General features: G+C 34.8%; 1 protein-coding gene across 1 annotated transcript; it reads right to left on the reverse strand.

The window, feature by feature from the left end:
- Positions 1-980: 980 nt before the first annotated feature.
- On the reverse strand, positions 981-15,948 carry LOC149416948 (U3 small nucleolar RNA-associated protein 25 homolog). Its single transcript, XM_089640698.1, has 8 exons — positions 15,241-15,948; positions 14,442-15,104; positions 11,813-12,055; positions 10,603-10,877; positions 9,688-9,843; positions 8,509-8,704; positions 7,711-7,887; positions 981-1,195 (listed from the first exon to the last, which is right to left on the reverse strand). The coding sequence occupies exons 1-8, from the start codon at positions 15,844-15,846 to the stop codon at positions 1,031-1,033; spliced, it is 2,481 nt and encodes an 826-aa protein (XP_089496824.1). The 5' UTR covers positions 15,847-15,948; the 3' UTR covers positions 981-1,030.
- Between the last annotated feature and the right edge of the window lie 204 nt (positions 15,949-16,152).

Genomic DNA, 16,152 nt, shown 5'->3' on the forward strand with positions numbered 1-16,152 from the left:
CGAAGCAGTTGCAAGCGGCGTTTCGCGCCATTTGTGGTTGCTTCATTCCTTTCCCATAAGTTGAGGTTCAGTTCGACAGTTCGGCTCGCGTATGTATACGTAGCATTAGGTGTTATTATCAATAGAAATCTTGGGAGCTGGGTGACAATATCATCATGTGATTAGAAATGTGTAAAAATATTGATTTTTCAAATAGAATTTGCAATCACAGCCCAACTACTTCAGTCAACATATTGTTAGTGACATTTGAAACCATAAATAGGAAAGATCTCTCGGATTTTTCTCGATTTTGTTTTAAACATTCGTTATGTTCTTTTCCCTTGTTTTATAAAAATATAAAAAATTGAATTATACTAAAAAAATTTCTATGTTGACTTTTGAAATGAAAACAAATGTGGCGGATTATCATGTTACCTACACATTACATAATATTATAATAGGGATAAAATTATCAATATATCAACTCTAGATATGGGCCTGTCTTACGAATAATTCAGCCTAATAATGGGTTATTTCATAAGCATCTGATTCTGTAGCTTCGCTTCGAAAGAATGATATCTTGGGAGACAAATTTGCTCTTTGCAGGCCAAAAAAGGAACAATGCTTCTTTCGTTCTTTTGACTGCGAAATAATGAACATTCTTTTTGATAAATTTTGTGTTTGGAACCAATAATTTTGGTTTCGGTGTCATTTTTAACATCCACACGCCCTGTCTAGACTTTGTTGGTTAGTGGATAAAATAAAGTTTTTTCACATAACATGTACTAATGATACTGGGTGTACTGAAACTAAATGCCAAATTGCCCAATTTGAAAATACTCCAAATAATTTAAGACTGTACACTTTACATTTTACAGAAATCTCATCACTGAGAATTTCATATCCTAAATTTGATAAATATTGCTTTTAGAATTGACACATTTTTAGTGAAGGTGCACGGTTAGAAAATGTGAAAATAAACAGTTGGATGGTTGGTTTAAATGGAGTTTTATTATAATAAACATAAAATATAAATAAGACGTGATATGTATTATTCCCCCGTCATAAACATGTGAATATTTTTATCAGACTGACACATCTTGGCCGTTCTCTCGGAGCTGACGACGGCTGACAGTTGCTGGAGGTCGTACTTAGTATAGAGAACTGTTACAGTCATGTTGCTTTCACTGCCGCCGTATTTGTTCTGGTTTCCTTCCTGTAATCAAGCAAAACATAAAAGGTTAATAAAATGATCTTTCAAATAAAAATTGAAGACACTAACAATTTTGGTAAACATGCATGTGTTTAAAATCAACTGCTAGATAACAACTGTCCACTAAAGCCCTTCTTCCACAGGGATACGCAAGTATCCAATACTCAACGACTGCAGTACGTTGAAGACTACCGCGGAGATTTGTTCACAGGCACAAGTTGTTGCCGACATTTTGTAAACTCATCGGTAACGCCAGTCTCTCGCTACCAACTGGTCGAAGTCATTATCACTCAAGTCTTCGAAACATGGCGATACTAAACAAATATGAATAACTATCAAAAATTATAGTTTTATCGTTAAATTTAAATAACAAGTAAGAAATTTTACAACAACGTCTGTGCTTTAGATGATAGGTACAAAACAGTAAAAAAATTATAGCTACAGCAGTTGTGTGTGAGATTATAAAAGCTAGTTTGAAGTTTCGGGAGGTGTCAGCAATGCGGGTATTGAGCAAGGACTCAGTAGCGTGTAAGGACTGTGCGCGACGCCTATTGGATACTTGTGTATTCCTGTGGATGAAGCGCCTAACAGTTAGTACCCGGTATTAACAGTGTTTCAACACCCTTTTATCGAATCAACCAATTTATAGTTAAATGGGTAATTCAAAACTCGTGGTTTATCCTGAGGTTGTTGGGAAACAGTTGCGTTGTCATTAACATAATAGAGCTCACCGTTCCTGAGGTTCGAAAGAGACACAAAGAGATTTTCTGCTATATTATAATATATTATTGTCCTGAAATTTTACGATTGGAAGGAAGAAAAAGTTTTTTTTTACATTAACCCCAAGCAGGAGACCCTGAGGAAAATAATTTCCTTCAGGGCCTATGTCATCTTTTGGGATGCCGTGTGGAGGGTCTTTTTTAAGGAAAGGAAGGAGAGGAAGTTCTGGAAAGGCAAAAGGTATGAGGGTAGGATAGGAATCTAGGGATCAGTGTATCCAAGAGTGACGGGCATATGAATATATCCCTCCCGCTGTGGTGCAAGGCTATGGGTCGAGAGACCAGTTGGAGAGGGTATATATATATATATACCCTCTCTAACCCTCTCTACATATCTGGTATATATATATATATATCTGGTATATATATATATATATATATATACCGCCGCCCTTTGACATATGGTATATATATATATATAGGTCCCACAACATTTATTGCGTCCGTGCGTAAATCCGTCTTTGGGCGTCCAGCACTTCTAGTTCTTTTTTTTAGATTTTTTTTGTGAATATTGCACTATGTTTTACTCACAATAATCGCAAATATCATATTTTTTTAATATTCATAATAATGCAGGTTTTGATGTTTATTACACTTTCATACATTTCTAGCGTCACGTACATACTCACGTCCGGGTGTATATTTTTTGTATATTGAAGGTTCCTTTTAATATAGGTTTCACGTCCGTTCACTCTAATTTAATTGTTACGTCTTCCGTATATTTCTGACTATTCTAATAAAGTTTTCACGTCCATACTGAATAATTTATTCTGGCGTCCGAGTGTATATTATTTGTTTGTTACATGTCGTTTTGAAGGTCGATTTAATTTTTACGTCTTCCGTATATAATGCCCTTAAGACTCTTGGATTTGTTTTGAGAGTTTCAAAAGGTACATTTAGGCCGTTGTTATGCCCCTTATATTATAAAACCCCTTAGGATTACATGACTTATTCGGATATGGGAGATATATTTCACCCTAAAAATAATCAATATAAATATTGTTTATTTTAATTCTTTTATATATCGAGACAAATAGACATCTATAATTTTTGCAATCTTTTGTTTATTTTGAATATCTACTTATGTAAGACTTCTTATCATTTTTACCAATGTATCTTATTTTATTATACGCTTTTGTTGTAACATTTTATTTTTTTTCATTGTAGTTTGTTTTCTCTATTGTTTTAATTTTGAAGAATTTATAACTGCGATACTCAACTATTAAACTAGAATTTAAACGTCTATTAGGTGTAATAAATAAATTAACAAATAAATAAACAAAAAAATATATTTCTTACTATTCTAGTGAAGTTTTCACGTTCATAGTGAATTCATTAATTAATTACAGCATCTGTTGTTGAGAGGTAAGACTCTCGACTCGCAATCCGAAGCCCGTAAATCTGACGGTCAAACCCGGCGTGCGCAAATAAATTTTTATTTGTTTGTGTTATTTCACAATTAATACATTAAACATAATATAAAGTGTGTTTGCAGCACGTTCCAGAGTGAAATATACTCTCAGTATCGCCCTGATGTGAGACCACCATTCCGAATGGAAACGTTATTTCTAAGCTTTTGCCGTGTTTGGTGACCAGATATAAATTGCCAGGTACTTTTCTACATTTCTCTTCCCCATCTTCTTCCCCCCCCAATACCTTCACCCTAGTACTCAGATTGGGGATGCCACAGTCTCGGTGTTCCAGACGGGAGCGGTTGAGACTCTTGTGCGGTATATAAAAAAATATATGTATTTATAAATGTTTTATTTTTTTGACATCCAGAAACACACCAGACCTGACAAAAAACTGTCTATTGATAATGAGAATTTTGAATGAATATCTTGTTGCATCTTGTATACAAAAGTATCTGCGCAGGCGTGCGACAATCATTTTTACAACGATATCCTGAATAAAAATGTATCATTTCATAATTCGCCAGTTCGCTCCATTGCAGAAGGCGGTCGGACCTTTTTAGGTCGGGACATCAATTTACCGTCTACTGTAAACCATCTTACAAAAATGTCCACCCGCGCAGGGTGATTTTTAATTCTGAGTGCTACGTGGCATCGTTGTAAATGAACTGAATGTTGCCAAATCTACCGTTTTGCTTCACCAAAGGCTCAAACAATACATAACAATGTATATATTCGCAAACTGACACGAGGACGCAATACTATCTACGTAATGCGTGGACGCAGCACGGCCGTCGTTATGTATACAAAATAATATCTACTCGTGATCGGTCACGAGGATACAATACCATCGACGAAGCACTTCCGTCGTTACGTATTCAATATAATAATATCTGTTTTTATATTTAACTTAATTAGTTCAACCTCAAATTGTAATATTTTAATTAATGAGTTAAACTTAATACTATCATTAAGTTAAAAATAAAAATATTTATTTATTTTTTTTAACATCTATTTCTTAACATCTTTAGAGTTAGAATATTTACTACATAATATTATGTAATATTTCAATAACTTTTCTGATAAATCAGATGCTTGTGCTTAGGAGAGGACAACTATATATTTTTACAAATATTTATATTGCAAATATTATTACAAAAACTCTTAATAACCTTACAAGAAAATACAATAAAAGTAATAAAAACAGGTTAGATATAAATAATACCAAGAAATGATACGCAGAAACATAATATGTGGAGTTTATTAAACAGCATTGGTTTGAAAGTACCTACACGGCACACACGCTCATGTAATCTATTTAAAGAAAAACACTGTAAAACCAATTCAAATAAAAATGCTTGTCTTAGAAGAATATGTTCAACATATGTATAATAACATTCTCTCTGATTCTATCTTCAATGTAACCAAAATAAATTTGAAAACCCAATTTAAAATGTATTAAACGTGTACCAAACTGCATAAAATGTAATTATATTATGTAATGACTAATGACATATATTATGTTATAATAACCTCATGTTATAATAAGCTCCCTCTTGAATAACGTTATATTTTTTACAAAATTAAACCGTACTTTGTTTTAAATCACTTTATATTTATTTATCACAATATTTGTGTTCAATCCAAACCGGTCAACGAAATATAAATTAAATAAAGTATTTGTTTCATTTTGTATAGTGTCAAGCTACAAAGTGTTTGTTTTCTTCGATAAATTTAGTATTTTTTAGTTCTTGTAAGTATAGTGTTTAAATTTTTAGATACATAATAGAATAGTATATTGAGGAAATCTGTAATTGGTTTCTTAGTTAGGTAAATTACACATGTATTAATGAACCACATTGTAAACTGTTGATTTCCCTGAAATAAAATAAATAATATGAAACAATAAGAAAAGTTATGAGGTGGTATTAGAGAATTTTAAATCGATTTTCTTTGCAATTAAATAATAATTTAACAATAACTTTGTAAACACCACTTTTATTTTTTATATTTTGTTTCGACCGGGTTTCGCTACCACCGAATGTTCTTCAAAAAACAATATTGTTTCGTTCTTCGTTCGATAATGATTTCAATGTAAAATAGTGTGTTTGTGTATACTCCGCTCATACGAGTTTTGAAAACATAATGTAGAGATATAATGTAAAATAATAATCATCCTAGACATGAAGAAAAGTCAATAGGTGTTGCATATTAATTAAAAATTTATAAATGTATCCAAGACACTATCCAGATAGCATTTAGTTCGAGTTGAATCCTGCAATGATACATAAAGATAGCAGCCAATAAAAATATGCGTTAAGAAAATTAAGATTAAGTATGTTTTATTTTTATAGTGAATATCTCACAAGAGTCCCAACTGCTCCCGTCTGGAGCTAGTGAGACTATGGCATCCCCAATTGGGGTTATTGAAGGGGAAGAGATGGGGAAGAGAATGGTGGGGTACCTGGCTATTCAGATCTAGTTACTAAACACGGCTAAAGCCACTTGGAGCAACGTTTCAATTCTGAATGGTGGTCTTACACCAGGGCGATACTGGGAGTAACTTCCACTCTGTTGGTAATTCTTAGTCGAAGTATATTACAGTAAATATGACCGAATCAGATAGGGACACATTATCTCAGTTGGTAGGGTCACGGCTCGGAAACCCAAAGGTCCTGGGTTCGAGTCCTAAATGTGACAGTGCCTTTTTCAGATTTTTCCGTTTCAGATGTTCGATTGAATTTCGCTAATATTGTCTTCATTAATTAAAAATAATACCTAATCTAGATCGGCCACGGGTACGCAATACTATCGATGTAATGCGTGGATATAGAGCACTACCATCGATATGTATTAAAAATAATATCTATTCGTGAACGGACGCAATACTACCAACGTAATGCGTAGACGCAGCACGATCGTCGTTATGCATTAAAAACCACGCAGGATGCTTCTTAGTTCTGAGCATCAAGCGGCATCGTTGTAAATTAACCCAATGTTGCCAAATCTGATGATTTACCCAACCAAACGCTCAAATAATATACAACAATCTACTCGCGAATGGCCACGCGGACGCAGTACTATCGAAGTAATGCGTGGACGCAGCACGATCGTCGTTATGCATTAAAAACCACGCAGGACGCTTCTTAGTTCTGAATGTCAAGCGGCATCGTTGTAAATTAACCCAATGTTGCCAAATCTCCTAATCATAATAATATTTCAGCGTGATCGGCCATGGGGACGCAATACTATCAAAGTAATGCGTGGATGCAGCACGACCGTCGTTATGTATATTAAATAATATCTACTCGTAATCGGTTTCGAGGACACAATACTATCGACGTAATGCGTAGACGCAGTACGATCGTCGTTATGTATTGAAAAATATTTCGACCGTCGTCGTATATTCAAAATAATATCTACTCGTGATCGTTCACTGGGACGCAATACTATCGACGTGATGCATGGAAGCAGCACGATTGTCATTATGTGTTAAAAATAGTATATTCTCATGAGCGGCTACGGGGACGCAGTACTATCGACGTAATGCGTGGACGCAGCAAGACTGTCGTTATGTATTCAAAATAATATCTACTCGCGAACGGCCATGGGGACGCAATACTATCGACGTAATGTGTGGATGCAGTATGACCGTCGATATGTATATAAAATAATATCTACTCGTAATCGGTCTCGAGGACGCAATACTATCGACGTAATGCGTAGACGCAGCAAGATCGTCGTTATGTATCGAAAATTATATTACTTCGTGGACGCGGCAAGATCGTAGAAATGAATAAAAACATACACTGCTCGATATATACATTGTGTAGCGAACCTGTCGGCAAAATGTCAAACGTTCAATATTCGTTTCCAGACATTCCGAGAGATTTTTTGCTTCCACAAAAATTTTTGCCATACGATTCTACATGGGGTAAGCATCGTTCTGGCCAATTTTGACGTCAAAACATTGCAGCGTCCGTATATCGGACGCTGTAAGTCGGTGGACGCTACAATGCTATGGAGTTTTTAGGGGTCGGACGCAACAAATGTAGCGGGATATATATATATATATATATATATATATATATACCATATGTCAAAGGGCGGCGGTAGCCCAAACCCACCTCCCAAATTGAAAATGAAAAGTTAAGCAAGTCGAGATTTGAATAATTTGATTTGAAGTACACAAGATTATTAAACAAAATTAGCAAACAGCACACTTTGCGATTCGGAACAAATGTATGTATTAGAAAAACATTACAAGAATAAAAGTTGTGTCTATAATTACCCAAGTAGTGGTACATATAAGAATTTTTTCACAGACCTGCATAAGGTTGCATAGTTCGGAGTAAAAGTTAGCGAAGATGGGGGGCTGGTAAAAGATTATGTGTCGGATTCCTTTAATGCGCATCCTTCGGAAGAAGTGGAACCTCTCAGAGTACAGCAGGAAATGTCCCTCGCTGTGGAAGAACATGTCTCTTGCTCTGGCTACTTTAGCATCCTGTAAATAAATACATACATAAAATAATACCATCCATAACTGGTGTAACCTGCTGCATATGCACATGCAACTTTGGTGGCGTGCCCCCAAACATTATCAAAGAGGTTGCACTGTCGGTAGATTAGGATACATTTCAAGGATAACAGTTAAGTCGGGATCACAACTGATCTAATCTATGAAATAGATCAGTGAGAACATGCTTTTCTATGGAATAGAAACCTAAAGTTGAATCGACTTCAACTTTCGTTCTATAAATTTAATTGACCATTGATTCTAATAGAATATGTCAGGTGGGAACACAGCATTACTAAAGACTGGTCCTTGATATGTACGCAAGTCAATTTAGAAGAAGTAACAGCATTGATCCCTTCAGCACACCTGTGAGAAACTTAATGGATAAGATCTTTACACTCATTCACGGATCATGTCCGTTGCATAAAAATGAGTAATATCACAGACTCATTCTTATAAATTTTCTTGGGAAATGTGCTCTTCAAATTAACTCACCCAGCAACATCAGCTGACTAGGTGATGATATGTTTCCCTGGTTTTACACATTACAGATAAAGGTGCTCTTGTTGGGGTGTCACATAAAAGAAACAAAAATAAATAAAAAATTACCTTCGAATACTCGCAAATTTGTACAAAACTCAAGTCTTCCTTCTTGAAGTAATTTCTTATTCTGACAAAGTCGAAATAGCTTGGCACATAGATCATGGTGTGGGCCATGATACTGTCTTTATGCTGCGGTAAAATTTCCTTTATGAAGTATTCAAAGCGGGCGTCTATAGCAGACACAGGATCCTTTGCTTCAATTCTGCAACAAAAAATAATTTTTATATATAACAATTCAGCCTGGTTATGTTCGTGCTCGCAAAACTTTAAAAGGAGTCAAAAATACTTAACGTAATAATATCTCTGCACCCGAATGGGATACGGAGTCGAATTAAAATTGATGTAATGTTTTTTAAGAGTAACATTGTGGTATACAGGAGTGAATGGTGGAATAAGTCGGAGAAAGACATTAGCAATAGCGAAGCATTGCGGAAGATACACTAGTAATAATATAAAAATTAACTTATTTTAATGATGTGAAACACTTTATAAATAATTGGATCAGTTTGCCGGCAAAGTGGAAATCGGGAGAAGCAAAGGAATAACACACAAGCAAAACAACAGTCATCGGGAAACGGGTGTCTGCGACTCTCCATGTAGCATAAGACCGTGGGGAGTTGATTGTGTGTATGTCCTGGTTCATCAGGACAATTGGAGTTGGGGTTTCAATCTCAGCAATGAGGCAATGACTCAACAAGAAATAAATATGTAAAAGTGGTTGAGTGGAAAAAATTTATACATATGAGGCGTGTTGAAACAAAGACAGCAATCTCCACCATTGGTGTAAAATGAGTTAGATATGGCGATGGATAGAGAATCAAAAATACTATCGACTGCTGCAAAGGTTTCGGAGCATAAACGACAATATTCCATACATTTTTGAATTTTAATATTTAGTTCCACAACAAACATGGCGATTTCCTTCAGGTTACGGAAAAAAAACAGCAGTTTTTGTTTGAGCCAATCAGAGACCCAGAAATATGATATTTAAAACCGCCACCCCATACAAAGTGTGAACAGCTGGTGTGATACATAAGGTATTGGAAAAATACAAAAAAAAACATTTATTGCATTTTACTCAAAATGAAAAGAAGTGGAGATTGCTGTCTTTGTTTCAACACGCCTCATATGTTTAAAGGGTTTTAATAAATTTTTTGTGATGAAAAACAAATGCAATCACCCCACCTTCTGAAGACCTGCGGTACCTGCACAGCCACCTGCCTGATGGCTCCGGCCTCAATGGGATTATGCACCCGGATTCTTCCCGCGTAGTTAAAACACTTCTTGTTGAAGAGGGAGCATATCTCTGGCAAAGCTATTGCAGAGAATATCAATGTTTGCCTGGAAAAACATCACACGATTAATAAACCTAATTTCTTATTACAATAACAGCAGTGGCGTGAATTGCTGACTTGCTTATGACTAAAGATAGGTTGAGTGTAGTTTACAAGTTCGGGTATGAATCATTGTGGATACAATATTCGAAATTTGGCCATTTTATTATCATCTTCCACTGGTTGTTACGGTGAACTGAATAAATGAGGCTGCAAGTTCTTTACCAAATTCATCTAAAAAATACATTTTGATCAGAAACTTGTTGCATTTAAAATTATTCTACAGTTTCTTTTTATGGTTCATTTTCCTTAAGGTAGGTAGAGCTTTTCAGCCTTTATGGACTGCATGCCAGTAATAATATGGATAATCTAATTAAAATCAATGTTTAAAATATTGCACTATGAAGGTTAAACATGGACATATTCATTAGTAGTGGTGAACAATCAATCTGATCATCTAGATCAGTAATTCATTCATTCGTTTTGATTTTGCAAACAGGTGTACCATGCAAGTCATGAATTGAGTCATCCAGTACTACATATCTAATTTATGTATTAATTTAATTTATTAACGCTATTTTTGGGCTTTTACATTGGAATTAGGCACATAAATTATAATATTATGACAATTTTTTTATTCAAAACTGTTTCAGCAATACACTAAGTAAATACAAACTTAGTGTAGAATTGTAGATGTCCACTGACTCGGCATAACTATTGAAGGTAGCATTTACAATTGCAGAACAATAGCTAATCTAATCTGTACCTGTAGTATTTGGTCCATCCATTGACAGCCCAAGACCGCAATCTGGAGAAGTCTGTTCCGTGAGTCTTCTTGGGTTGCAGGTGGAAATGGTCCAGGACATGGAGCATGTGGTCCCAGTTCTGCATGAGGAATATCTCTGTCTGGTCTAGGATCAGTAGCTCCACGGAAGCTAGGAAGTCAAAGTCCCTTTCTTCCTCCCCTTCGGCACCCACTATGACTCTTAAACCCAGGGGTGAGGCAATGATCAGGTCTGAAGAGTAGAAGTCGGAGTACAACTGAAAAGAAATTAAATATTATAGGAAAAAGTATTTCATACACATTAGTATCACCATAAATACAACAAATTAAGATGTTCACTATGGGGTGCACATTTAGCGAATCTAATTTAGAAATAAAACAGGGAAATCAATAGAAAAATATATTTATATTAGAGCTGCATTTTCGATCGATAGTGATATATAAAACAAAACTTCTGAATCATAGATTTGCAATACTTTAAAGTGAATTGGATTATTACTGTGAAGGATCTTTAACCTTCTAGTTTCCAACAGGGATACCCAAAATCTTTGAAATTACTATCTTTAATGTATCATTTTAAATAGAGATCTTATAGTTTTGGAATTTTTGCATTCCCACAAAACCTATAAATACTTAATCTACCATAATTATTAGTACTGAATTAAAAGAGAAAAATACATTTTTGAAATATGTATGTATTATTCTTTACTACAGATGTTTCCGCCAATCTACTTGCGCAGTGACTCCCTTCTGGGTGATGTGCGCCATTTCACTCGCACTATTACCAGAGCTGTGTAAGGTAATCTAGGTACATCGCTCGTCACGTGCGGTGAGTCAGTACAACCCCGGCCGTTAGCCAGAGGCCACATTTGTTGATGAATGAGGTGATTTTTTTTTATAAAATCAACTAAATTGTAATAATAAGTCCACGAAAACACAAAACGTGTAAGCCATAAAAATTATTTTCAATACAATTTATGAATAAAGGTAAAAAATTGCATTACATGTGTATGTTTTAAAAGAAAATAAAAATTCTCCCAACAAACACAGATTTTAGAAAATACTTCAGAAAAGAGAGGAATTTTAGTTTAAAAAGATGGAGGAAGTGTGTTATTAATTCAACATAAACAATAAAACAAATAAATAAATTGGTGACTCTTGAGATAAGCGTCATGATACTTTATAGATATACCTTGAGAGTTTTTTTGGTAATAGATAATCCCATTCTAAAAGTGTCATCAGTGTTTCCCGAGAAGGTCACTTCATAATCCTCAGGTTTTGGGTTTTTCTTTGGCATCAGAAGTTCATTTCCAGTGAAATCATCCTCAAACCTGTTCTTATTCACAACCTGACTGGAATCACCAGGTACAAGCATTTCTATGAGAAGCTTGATTATTTTATAAGCTGAATGTTTGAATGGAACTACTATGATAACCTGGAAACAAAAAAGAATTTAATAATTTAATTAGTAATCCAAACCAGGTATGGAGTGGAAACAGTTGCATTAAGGCGATGCACTACGTCGTGTAATATTTTAAATTGAGCCGCTATCAATAACAACCCTTACGTAGATGGCGATAAGGTTTAAATTCCCGCTTAACACCATCCGCCTGTTTTGATTTATGCAAGAAAAAAACATGGCCAAAAAGTGCCTTTTATTTTATTTTGTGGATGTTCAGGCATAAATATTTAATTTTTTTTCGATCATTTTATAAATAACTTAATTTGCCACATTATACAATAAAATCATAACCAAAAATAGGTTCGTAAGTAGGAGATTTTGAACTTTAAAGCAGTTTTCATAGGCCTTATAAATTATTTTTTTCTGGGCTTATAAAAAGACTTATCTGAAAAATACTCGATTGTTTCAAAGGCTATGGCTAAGGCTAAAATGTGCGGTGAAAAATGAAGACAATGTTGGTAGTTCTTATTCGAAGTATGATACAGTTAAAAGTGATCGAGGGGGATAGGGTCCCATTAGCTCAGTGGTAGAGCGGTGTCCCGAAAAGACAAGTGTCCTGGGTTCGAGTCCTAGATGTGATCCTTTTCTGATTTTTCTGTTTCAGATTTTCGTTTAGAAATCGCTTACATTGTCTTCAATAATTAAATATTACAATTTGAGGTTTTAATCAATAAAGTTATTCCGGAAAAAAAAAAAATAAATAAAGATATTATGTCTCGACGCCATCTAGTAAAAATTTAGCACTAACAAAGCCTTTCCTACAAAAATAAAGTTGGTTGTTTACATGTGGAAAAAAAAATAACAAGCCGTAATTGTTGATTGGGGTACTAGTACATATTGAATCATTTGGCGGGTTGGAAATAAGCTGACATAGCTCAGTGGTTTCAGAGCACCTGACCGGACATCAGAAGGCACGGGTTCAATTCCCGTTGGCGGCATTCATTTTTACTCGGGAGATATTTTCAATTTGTATTGATATTTCAGGCGACTAATTATTGATTATAATTATTTGACAAGCGTCTTAATTTGTTGAAGTCACCGATAGTTAATTTAATATTGACAATTTGATGGACAGTGTGTGACAAATGAATGTGGTTATGTAGAATGCAGCCAGTCCACAATTTTGGCAAAGATAAGATATTGTTTTCATCCGACGGAGTAAGGTCAATTCTATGATCTATTATCGCATATTTGTTGATTGCGAAAAAACAATTTTAAAATGTGCAGAAAATAATAATAATATTTGGCTAATTTATATAGCGCCGTTTTCGTGAGAAATCACCTCAAGGGCGCTGTACAAATTTATTTCTTAAATAGTTAATACTAGAACTACTGACTTATCTCTAAGACGTATATCTAGTGACTTACGACTAAGGCCTATAACTACTATCTTAACATCATATATAATTATCAAATCTCTCATTGACAGCCCTGAATTATTGGAATTAATTTATATGAATGTACCTGCCAGACAAACTCGAAGCATAGACACTTTTAAATGTAACAATAACCTCAATACTAACTACTCTTTGTACTCACCAATTCCAAGAATTCATCACCTTGCAAACAAATATTGTAAACTTATCGACATATTTGGTGTTAATAACTTTGAGAGTTTCAAAAGGCAACTAATTTTAGACCTTTTTGCTAAGTATTAACTTGTAGTATTTATTAGCTTTAAAAAAAAGGTCAAGCCTTCATACTTTGATTTACTTTACCATATTATTTTCTAATTACCTTATGAGTAAATTATATTTAGCTATTTTATCCATGTACATGTTACACTTATATACATATACTGTCAACTTACTATGTAAAAGCCCAATAGGGCGTTAATAAATAAATAAATAAATACGAGTATTTACATATTTAGCAACTTACAACTAAAATTAATATTAACAATCTAATCTTACTAAGGCCAGAAGGAGAAGGAAGTTCTATTATATTAGGGTGTTTTTATTGTTAGCTGGATATATATGTTAAATGAATGAAATTAATGAATAAAATCAATCGTCAATCTTAAACGCATTTAGATGATTCATCTGCCAACAATTAAACTGATTGACTTGTTAAGTTCCCGCTGATATTGTCCATTGCCCATTGGTAGGCAAGTCAATAGCAACATTGAATGAACGGAATCGCTAGATAATGGAACAATTACGGTAAAAAAATATATATATATATATATTTGGATAGAAAGCGCCCACAGTACCTAAAACCACTTTCGATATGGCTACTTCTCAACTTTCTTTAACTAATTATACTTAAGGTTTTCGCCAGGCATTGTTTGGCCGGTCCTGTATGCATTTACAAATTCACATATCTGTTTGGAATAATTTTAATTGAAAATATATCTTACTTTAGGTCTAACTAATCCTTGATCTCTGAACTCATCAGGAACATCAGTTTTTTTCGACAACTTGGCGTTGTGATGAAGAATTTTCGTCCTCGTTTTAATGAGGTGATTCAAAGAATGCAGACAATAGGTGTATCTTATTTCATCGGCATTAACAAAGGTTCTTTCTGGATAATAAAGGTCCTGGTAGTTGTTCATGATCGCAAATAGCTCTTTTTGAAGTGGTGTTAGTTTGTCTTCTAATTCATAATCTTTCTTGAAAAGAACTGTTTTGTTTGCCGCACCTAGGTGTTCTTGGATCTGCTTTTTAACGCAGAGTTTATCCCAGTTAACTTCTGTTAGCCGTGAAGGTACATTTCCCGGCTCTGTATAATGTTTCTCTTCCAATACTGAAAATTTACTAACAGTTTTCTTTTCTTCATTGTGTTGATTAGTTTGGGGAATTTGTACTACAAGTTTACCGAGACAGGGCCATGTGTGTGGAGTTGTGTTGTAGTTTTGGGGTTTTTTAGAAACAGACTGCAGTAGGGAGTCGTGCAGGTCGTCCCTCAAATGTTTTACGAAGGGGTCATTGTTGGATAAATCCGCATCATCTTTCTCGGTCTCCGGGCAAACTTCTTGTTCTTCTTCTTCTACTTCTTTTGTTAGACTCTGGCCAAGAGGAATCTGTAAAACAATTTGTATTCATTATAGGATAGTTAATTAGAATATTCATTGAGAACAGTTAATAATATTATTTAATATGTACTGCTAAAATGTGTAATGTTTTAATAAAATAATAATAATTTTGAATAGTAAAAACCTGATTATCTGTGTCTTCGTCTTCCTCTCCACTTGTTTCCAATTGTAGGGAGACATTTAAATCACCAGATTCTTCTTCCTCCACAGCGTCTAAATCACTGCAGTCGTCCATACCTTCATCTTCTACAGCTTCGTCTCCAGAAACATCTTCAATTTCTTCGTCTGAACCTCCTTCAATCTGTTCATCAGAATCTTGAGCAAGATTGCTGTCGTCTGCTTCCATCTCTTCTTCCTCACTTTCAGATTCGTCAGTGCTTTCAACTGCACGTGATTTATTAGACCCTTTACCATTTTTAAAAGTTGATATTAGTTGCTGAAGGGGATCATTGACTTCTTCATCGGATTCCGAGTATTGATATTCTTTCTCTATTTTCTCTTCCAGCATCTGCTTCTTCTTCAATTCTTCTTCTACTCGCTGCTTATCTCTGTATCTATTGAAACAGAACGTTTTCTTCCCTCCTGCGTGGGCATCTTTTTTCTTTTTAATTGGTTCGGAGGGTCTTCGGTTATTTTTCACTCCCCTGTAGTTTCCTTTCTTGCCGCCTTTTCTGCCGCCCTTGTCACCGCCTCTTTTATCTTGTCCTCCCTTGCGTCCATTTCCTTTCATTTTAACGTTCACTTATTGACTTCAAATCGCTGTAAAAACATCCTACACAAAACTGAATTTAATATTTTGATTATCCTCGCGCTCAGCGTGTTCGTGTTGTTATGACACATAACCTAAAAATTGACAGCTGTCAAAAATTATTGCCATATAGAAGAAAATAATAAAAATATTATTTTCCGGGCGAAGCTGGGCAAAAATAGCACCTGCTGACAAGGGGCGGCCGCTGCCATCTGCTGGCACTCACCGCTCACCAAGCTGATGCTCCTTACGCGGGTAATTTAAAAATGTCGCTAGAAGAAAGGTATT

The sequence above is a fragment of the Hesperophylax consimilis genome, chromosome 16 (genome assembly GCF_061612785.1).
Source record: "Hesperophylax consimilis isolate HC1 chromosome 16, BYU_Hcon_1.0, whole genome shotgun sequence".
NCBI classification, from domain to species: domain Eukaryota; kingdom Metazoa; phylum Arthropoda; class Insecta; order Trichoptera; family Limnephilidae; genus Hesperophylax; species Hesperophylax consimilis.